This window comes from Piliocolobus tephrosceles, unplaced genomic scaffold, assembly GCF_002776525.5.
Source record: "Piliocolobus tephrosceles isolate RC106 unplaced genomic scaffold, ASM277652v3 unscaffolded_35486, whole genome shotgun sequence".
Lineage (NCBI taxonomy): Eukaryota > Metazoa > Chordata > Mammalia > Primates > Cercopithecidae > Piliocolobus > Piliocolobus tephrosceles.
In genome coordinates this window covers 1-9,601 of record NW_022319294.1, presented here as the reverse complement: position 1 = coordinate 9,601, position 9,601 = coordinate 1, and the positions used below count along the sequence as shown (strand labels likewise).

The 9,601-nt window shown below is 43.5% G+C and overlaps 1 protein-coding gene across 1 annotated transcript; it reads right to left on the bottom strand.

Annotated features, from left to right (window-relative positions):
- Positions 1-247: 247 nt before the first annotated feature.
- Positions 248-9,274, bottom strand: LOC113222835 (solute carrier family 35 member F2-like; the record flags this gene model as incomplete). The annotated part of the gene is made up of 3 exons (XM_026452429.1): positions 248-657; positions 7,494-7,648; positions 9,222-9,274. Coding segments are annotated over 3 exons (394 nt in total), but the record flags the coding sequence as incomplete, so codon positions are not given.
- Positions 9,275-9,601: the final 327 nt, after the last annotated feature.

Below are 9,601 nucleotides of genomic sequence, written 5' to 3'. Positions count from 1 at the left end.
GACAATAACTGCCCCAACAAAAAAAAAAACAAACAAAACTCGAAGCCTCTGACAGAGGAAACGTACTCCAGAGTCACCGTGAGCTGCCCCTGTTCCTGACCACCAAGCCCAGCCTGGACAGCCTGCTTTCCCGCCCTGGCTTGAGGCTGGCTCACTCCTGGATCTCTCCCTAGTCCTGCTTTCCCACTGGTGCCTCTAAGACCCCAGTGTGGGGTCCGCACCTCATCTCCCTGACACGAACAGGTATTGGTCCTCAAACACAGAAACACACTCTTAGCTTGGTTTCTGCTCTAGTTTGGTATTTCTACTTTTGAACTTTGTTTAGTGTTCCTTTCTAAAACCTAACCACTGGATCCAAGCCAGGGTTGTAGAGTGTCCACTCTGAGTCTGCTATTTTTCCCCAAGTGTCCCCTCAGCAAACAGCAGGCTCTGCTTTATCCTGGTGGGGGCTGGGTGCGCCATCTTCTCCAGCTACAAGACAGCAGAGTGGGTCTCCTGGAGGTTCTCCTCCAGCTTCATCCCCAGGTTGTCAATCCCAATGCTGGTGACCGGAGGCACGCTGCTTTCAGCCGGCTCGGCCGTGCGAGTCGGGGTGGAGCAGTACAGGATAAACCCCACCATGATGACGGTGAAGGACAGGATGTAGAGTCCTGAAAACTAGAAGAGAAGAACAGGTAGTGAATTGTGCCCCTCACATACACATCCCTGCTGTTGGCTTTTGCCAACTGTGCTTTGAGGATTACCTTCTCATAATCTTTTTCTTTTCTGTTTTTTGTAAGACAGGGTCTCACTCTGTGGCCCAGGCTGGATGGAGTGCAGTGGCGCGATCTCAGCTCACTGCAACCTCTGCCTCCCAGGCTCCAGTGATCCTCCCGCCTCAACCTCCAGAGTAGCTGAGACCACAGGCACTCACCACCACACCTGGCCAATTTGTGTGTTTTCTGTAGAGACGGGGTTTTTCCATGTTGCCCAGGCTGGTCTCGAATACCTGAGCTCAAGCAATCCGCCCGCCTCAGGCTCCCAAAGTGTGGGGGATCACAGGCATGAGCCACCATGCCTGGCCTCATGATCTTTTTTCTGAAAGTTGCCTAAAGAGATGCTAATGCACAAAACCTTCCTTTGTATGCTGGTGAATGATGGGACTCTGCCAACAGCACCCAGCACATAAGCCACCTGGATCCTTGGATCTTTAGGAGAAATGGATCTTTGCTTTTCTCTGTCATAATCCAGCTACACCCCACTCTGCATATAATCCCACTTAGTGGAGAAAATAAAAGGTCATCATGGATATCACAGAGAGCCCCGTTCAGACCCTAGACACAGCCTACAATATTGGTATGAAACAGAGGAACATAAGACTATGATGAAATGTGGAAGTACAGAAGTGGCATGTGCTCTACAGCCTCTCAATGTGTGCTATTCAATGAAATTCAGTTTGCTAAAATGTAATACATTATCTTGTCTCTGTAGGCAAGTACTACACGGTAAAATTTATGGTGGACTGAGCAGATTCAGAATTTTAGAGCTAGAAAGAGTCTAAGATACCAGAAGAATCCGAAGCCCAAAGAGAGGTGACTGGTGTAAGGTCCAGTGAGGACAATCACAGGGAACAGAGCCCTGTGAGAGGCATCTCATAGGCTCTCTGTTCCCGGAAGGACCAAATAGAGCAGAAGCCCATTCTGACAGACATTTTACAAGTATGGATGGAGTTTTTGGTGACCTTCCCCAGCTTTCCCCTTCCTAAGACTGAAAACCACCACCCAGAGCAAAATGCAATGAGGACAGAACACGAATTCATTGGGTATATATATGGAAAAATGATATACCCCAAAAGTCTAAATAAATTCTATTAAGAACTTTGTATATTTCCTCTTATTTCAGCTGAAAATCCATACAAAAGTTGAAGTATTAAAGAAATCAGTCTGTATTTTTTTCTTTTTTAAATAGAGTCTCACTCTGTCTCCCAGGCTGGAGTGCAATGGTGCAATCTCGGCTCCTGCAACCTCTGTCTCCTGGGTTCAAGCGATTCTTCTACCTCACCCTCCCGAGTAGCTGGGACTACAAGCACTCACCACCATGCCTGGCTAAGTTTTGTATTTTTGGTAGATATGGGGTTTCACCACGTTGGCCAGGCTGGTCTCAAACTCTTGAACTAAAGTGACCCACCCACCTCGGTCTCCCAAATTGTTGGGATTATAGGTGTGAGCCACTTGCGCCCAGCCTGAAGTTGGTATTTTGAAAAGTAATGATGCTATCCCATAAAGTGTTCACTGTTACCTGTGAAAAAACCTATATAACTTGTTCAAAATCTGTTCTATTTGGTTTGGTGGCTTTTAAATGTTCAGAAGAAAAACTATTATGTCTCTCTTAAGAAGGCAGGTGATTAAATTGAGTCACTTTTATTAGCATGGAGAGACTAATAAAGAGATTGAGTAAGTCTCCTGAATTAGAGGTGCTTACTTTTTTGTCTTGTAAAATTCTTTGTGTCTGGATCTATGCAGGAAGTTTCTTGCAGTTACTTTATTCAGCAAATATTCACTCAAGATCAATTTCAGGAGAGGCAGAGTGCTTAAGGTCTGACATGGATGAGTGTAAAAAATTCTGAGCCTCTTTTTCAACTGTCTGCTTCAAAAAATTAGAGTCAAAGTTAGACACAGTTTTTAAAACTTGTAGTATGTTAAGCTTACAATCTGCCTTTAAAACCTACTTCTTGGCCAGGCTCAGTGGCTCATGCCCTATAGTCCCAGCACTCTGGGAGGCCAAGGCGAGTGGATTACCTGAGGTCAGGAGTTTGAGACCAGCCTGGCCAACATGGTGAAACCCCATCTCTACTAAAAATACACAAATTAGCTGGGTTTGTTAGCAGGTGACTGTAATCCTAGCTACTCGAGAGGCTGAAGCACAAGAATCGCTTGAACCCAGAATGGGGTTGCAGTGAGCTGAGATCACACCACTGTACTCCAGCCTGGGCGACAGAGCGAGACTCTGTCACAAACAAAAGAAAAAAACTGCTTCTAAAGTGCTAGGTGTCTTCATTATGCTCTGAGTTTTTTCTACCTCTGTAATTTATTCTGAAGATTTCAGAAGACCCGTTCTTTGCTCTATAAGTCTTGAAACATTTGACCAAAAATAGTAAAAATCTGATCTAAGAATGAACTATTAGACATTCAGGGACAAAGGAACCCAAAGTAAGTGGAAAGGAATTTATCAACTGCATGCTCCGATTCTGAGAATAGTAAAGTTATGTGGCCAAAAAATGACATAAGAAAGGGATTTTTTCATTTTAAAGTTAAAAGCAGTTGAAACTATAGCCAGCCACCAACTGGCCTGCAACTGCTGTATAGAAACACCAGCACTCCTAGTGATGGCCAGATGAAATGCAGCCACAGCATCACAGAAAAACAAGGCTGACATTGTAGTCCATGACAATTTAGCTCTCAGAAAAAAAATCTGGGCCCATCATGATGACTTCTCTGATTCACTTTGACTTTATTTATTTATTTATCTTACTTTTTTAATTTTTTTTTAAGATGGAGTCTCACCCTGTCGCCCAGGCTGGAGTGCAATGGCATGATCTCGGCTCACTGCAACCTCCACCTCCCGGGTTCAAGCAACTCTCCTGCTGGGACTACAGATGCGTGCCACCTCGCCCAGCTAATTTTTGTATTTTTAGTAGAGATGGGGTTTCACCATGTTGGCCAGCATGGTCTCAATCACCTGACCTCGTGCTCCACTCGCCTTGGCCTCCCCAAGTACAGATGTGACCCACTGTGCCCAGCACACTTTGGCTTTTTTTTTTTTTGAGACAGAGTCTTACTCTGTTGCCCAGGCTGGAGTGCAGTGGCATGATCTTGGCTCACTGCAAGCTCTGCCTCCTGGGTTCACGCCATTCTCCTGCCTCAGCCTCCTGAGCAGCTGGGATTACAGGTATGTGCCACCACGCCCGGCTAATTTTTTATATTTTTAGTAGAGACAGGGTTTCACCATGTTAGCCAGGATGGTCTCGATCTCCTGACCTCATCATCCACCCACCTCAGCCTCCCAAAGTGCTGGGATTACAGGCGTGAGCCACCATGCCCAGCCTGGCTTTTTAAAAATGATGGTACCAATAAGCTATAAACATTCCTTCAGTCTTAGTTCAGGAATACCTTAACCAGCAAGTCTGCAAAGATAACAGCTGGTTCCTTGACATGTAACCTTGCAACGCAAAAAGGTTTACATTCCTTAAGTAGAAATTTCTGAGAATCCACTGAGCTTAATGTATCAATAATTCAGTTAAGTGTTGTGAGTTCATGGTTGACTTCTGGGAATAGCATAAATAAGGATTTGTCTGGATACAAAATTTTACAAGGACAAAGAAATATAGTTGATAGCCTCTACTGAAACTAAAATGATCAGGTAATGGCCAACATCCTAACTATCTGCTCAAATGACTGTGAGGAAAACAGGAAGCAGGTCAATAATCCTTTACTGAAGGCACGCTGAGAGAAGGCAGGTCTCGCTCTGTTAGCCAGGCTGGAGTGCAGTGGTGGTGTCAGATGATGACTCACTGCAGCCTCAACCTCCCTGGGCCCAAGTGATCCTCCCACTTCAGCCTCTTTCTCCAGTAGCTGGGACTACAGGTACACACTACCATGTCTGGCTAATTATTTTTGTATTTTTATTTTTTGTAGAGATGGGGTTTTGCCATGTTGTCCAGGCTGAAAAGAGATTATTTCTAAAGCAGGGGTTCTCAAAGTATAATCCAAAATCCTAAAACCTAAAATGCTGGGGAGGAATCTATACAGTCAAAGCTATTATTACTTTTTTTTTTTTTTTTTTTTTGAGACAGAGTTTTGCTCTTGTTACCCAGGCTGGAGTGCAATGGTGCAATCTCGGCTCACTGCAACCTCTGCCTCCCAGGTTCAAGCGATTCTCCTGCCTCAGCCTCCTGAGTACCTGGGATTACAGGCATGTGCCACCACGCCCTGCTAATTTTTGTACTTTTAGTGGGGGGGGGGTGGGTTCACCACGTTGGCCATGGCTGGTCTCGAACTCTTGACCTCAGGTGATTCACCCACCTCAGCCTCCCAAAGTGCTGGGATTATAGGCATAAGCCATCACGCCTGGCCCTCAAAACTATCATTACCATAATACTAAAATGCTATATGCCCTTTTCACTTTCATCATCTTGCAAATGCACAATGAAATGTTCTAGAAGATATATGACATGTGATATCACAAGGCAGAAGGAAGAAGTAGAGGTGAGAATCCAGGTGTTTTCTAGTAAGCCACACAGTAAAGAGATTTTTAAAATATAAATCAATGACATTCTTCTATTTTTTTATTTTGAAAAATACATTTTTTCATAAAAATGCTAACATGATGAATTTATTATTTTCTTAATGAATTATTTTTTAATTTATCCATTTTCATTTATAATATGGTAAATAAAGACTGGGGTTCTGAATTTTTAAGCATTTAAAAGGGGCTTAAGATTTTGAAAAGAATGCTCAGCAAGCCATGGATCTAAGAAAAAAAAGATGAGAACTACTAACCTGCTGCCCTAGGAATTTTCCAAGTAGCTGTCAAGTTGAAAAAAAAATCTATATACTTGGTTCTCTCTGATTTTGAGACTTTAACATGATGCAATCATAAGCTTGAGATTCTCATCTTAACAATGAAATTAAGGTGGAAAGTGCAGTGGCAAGAAGCCTGGACTGATAGAAGACTGACAACTAAGACTTAGTAGTGGTTTTACCACTAACCAGCTGCTGACTAAGGGTAAGTCACTGAGCTGCACATCACCTCCCCAGGCCTTTGTTCCTCCATGTCTAAAATAAATAGCTCCACCAGGTATTAGTGGCTCATGCCTATAATCCCAATACTTAGGGAGGCTGAGGAGGGCAGATCACCTGAGGTCAGGAGTTCAAGACCAGCCTGGCCAACATGTGAAACCCCATCTCTAGGAAAATACAAAAATTAGCTGGGCACGATGGAGGATGCCTGTAATCCCAGCTACTCAGGAGGCTGAGGCAGGAGAATCATTTGAACCTGGGAGACAGAGGTTGCAGTGAGCCAAGATCACACCATTGCACTCCAGCCTGGACAATAGAGTGAGACTCCATCTCAAATAAATAAATAAATAAAATAAAATACAATGAATGGCTCAATCAGTTCTGAAGGAAAGGTATATCAGACTCTCTGAGGATGTTATTTTTTCAAACTTCATATTTGCTCTCTTGCTTCCCCTGGAGATACTGATATATTCCCTCCCACCCCACCTGCCTTGAGAATTAGTGCATGTAATAGGACCCACTGCTGATGGCAGCAGGTTACGCTTGTAAATTAGGCTGTGATGATGTGGATAGAAAAAGTCTGAAAAACCACTGGACTGAATTACCTTTAAGATATAAAATTATGGCCGGGTAAGGTGGCTCAAGCCTGTAATCCCAGCACTTTGGGAGGCCGAGATGAGCAGATCATGAGGTCAGGAGATCGAGACCATCCTGGCTAACACAGTGAAACCCCGTCTCTACTAAAAAATACAAAAAACTAGCCGGGCGAGGTGGCGGGCGCCTGTAGTCCCAGCCACTCGGGAGGCTGAGGCAGGAGAATGGCGTAAACCCGGGAGGCGGAGCTTGCAGTGAGCTGAGATCCGGCCATTGCACTCCAGCCTGGGCGACAGAGCCAGACTCCGTCTCAAAAAAAAGAAAAAAAGATACAAAATTACTATCAAAGATAGAACCGTCCCAATTATGCATGCATGATAAGCTGGCCATCTCTCTTTCCTTTCCATCAGGTACTCCAGACTTTTTGTCTGTCTACCAAGGCAAAAAGAATGAATGAAAAAGTTCCTAGTGCTCAGGCTGAGTTACACTGTCCCTCAAGGTCAACAGCAGCTCTGGGTCAGCTTGTTTATCACCTAGCAACATGCGTCAACAATTCCATAAGCTAGTGCCCTGGGCCATATCATCGAAGGTGAAATCCATGTATTTCACTTTTTTTTTTTTTTTTTTTTTTTTGAGACGGAGTCTCACTCTGTCGCCCAGGCTGGAGTGCAGTGGCCAGATCTCAGCTCACTGCAAGCTCCGCCTCCCGGGTTCATGCCATTCTCCTGCCTCAGCCTCTGGAGTAGCTGGGACTACAGGCGCCCGCCACCACGCCCGGCTAATTTTTTGTATTTTTAGTAGAGACGGGGTTTCACCGTGTTAGCCAAGATGGTCTCCATCTCTTGACTTCGTGATCCACCCGCCGCGGCCTCCCAAAGTGCCAGGATTACAGGTGTGAGCCACCGCGTCCGGCCGTATTTCACTCTTTAGAATAACCCTAGAAGGGCAATTCTTATGTGAACCCATTTTCTAATTCACTAGTAGTAAAGGGAGGCCTGACCAATGAAATTCTTGCCAAGAGGATGAGAAGGTTTTATTTTTTGATCTAGAGTCTTGAAGAAATCTGCTGCGTTTTTTGGATCCAAGCAAGTATTCTTATTTGAACATGCTCTATTTGTTTACCTTATAGCCAAACAGAAAGAGTCCAACGAAAAGGCTGTAGAGGTCCGCTGTCAGGATGCCTAGGTTGACGGAAGTGGCACTAGTGACTTTAATCACCAATGGCATGAAGCTATAAAGGCAAAACATACACAGGGCAAATGCCACAAACAGCAGGGCTGTGGAAAAAAACATGGAATATTGAATATTAGGGCAAGAAATCATAAGACAAAGGAGTTTGAGGCTTGGCTGCCATATAAAACTCCCTAACCCTTTAGCATATTATCTACAAAGCCTCTTGTTAACAGTTGGCTTTGCAAATGAGACCACAGAGCTCTCTGGAAAAAAGAATATTAACAGCAAGTTGTAATGTAGATAAAGGACCTCAAAAGTCCAACAAGGTATTGGATGATCAAGGTCAGAAAATCCTGCTTATAGGGTGACTGAGTCCATTGCTCTTACCACCCCTTGCTATGCACCCTGCCAGGACACAGTGATGCCTGCAATAAAAGGCCAGTAAAGGCAGAATCAACATCTCGTGTCAAGAAAAATCATTATCTTTTCTTCGCTTTTGTTTGGTTGGACATGATTCGTATAACTGGATTCAGAATAAAGTATCTTTAAAGACATCAAAGACAGTTATTAGGTCCACTGTATTTTGCTCATCTCATTAAATTAAGTGCTCCAAGGCAGCACAACATAATTATCCTCTTTAGGACCGTGCTTGCCATGTGGATGTTGCCTACATTAGCAATTATCTCTGCTTTGCAACCACTTCTTTAATCTCATCCCATACGCAGCACGCGCGCGCGCGCGCGCGCACACACACACACACACACACACTTTCTGGCAATCTAAGTTATTTTTATTTTTTTCGAGACAGAGTCTCACACTGTTGCCCAGGCTGGAGTGCAGTGGCGCAATCTCAGCGCACTGCAACCTCCGCCTCCCAGTTTGAAGTGATTCTCCTGCCTCAGCCTCCCGGGTAGCTGAGAGTACAGGCGCTCGCCACCAGGCCTGGATAATTTTTTTTTTTTTTTGTATTTTTAGTAGAGACGGAGTTCTCCATGTTGGCCAGTCTGGTCTCGAACTCCTGACCTCAGGTGATCCACCCATCTTGGCCTCTCAAAGTGCTGGGATTATAGGTGTGGGCCACCACGCCCAGCCCGCAATCTAAGTTATTTAACTAAATTAAATTATCAAGCATGGTAGACAATCTTCAATGACACCTATGTAATATTTAACTTTTCCCCACCCCATCATTAAACCTGGTTCAAATCTTTTCTGACTGTCCCATCACCACTTTCTTTTCCTTTATTTATGCAGATGCCTAGGAATATCAGATGACAGGAGCAATGGGAGGTGAGGGAGATTTCACACCACTGACGATTCAGGTTAATGCTTCACAAATTATATCAAGCAGATAACCTTCGCAAGAAATCTGAGGACCCAAGATACAGGTCTCCTTGAAAGCTGGTTTGACCAAAGGTCAATCTCCAGTCTTGTTCAGGATCCCTAGTAACCAAAGGCTATTCCTGCGGGTAAAGATTAAGAATTAACTTTTATGGAAGTTTATCTACCAATTTTCAGAGAAAGCTCAATGTAAACCACTATAGCTGATATGTATTAAATCACTCTGGGATTTTACAAAGGTGTCTAAATATTAAAATAGAGCACAATATAATCCTCTAGATGTTCATTTGTTAGTTAAAGGAAAGAATGCTGACTAAAAGGATTTCTTTCTTTACATACCAATTTTCCAGTCCCAGTGAATGCTGGCAATATCCTTATATTCCACAATCAATCTGAGATTAAAACAAGAGGTCACAGAGAGGTCCACATACTAATTTTCACTATTTTATAAGCATTTTAGTCACTATACTTCAGCTAAAGTGCGGAATTACATGGACTTTTGAATTTGTCTTAGGATATAAAAATAACTATCTTCAATAAAAGTGACAATAAAACCAAAGGTGCTCTGCAATAACAGTCAAGTATGGGAAAGAAATGTGATATTATGCTTTGTTTTTGAATAAGCTTAGGAAGTTAATGTGTTAATATTTTCTGGAAATAACTAAAAAAGAAAACTCCTTACTGGTAAATGCCTCTACCACATGCTAATCAGGAATCCT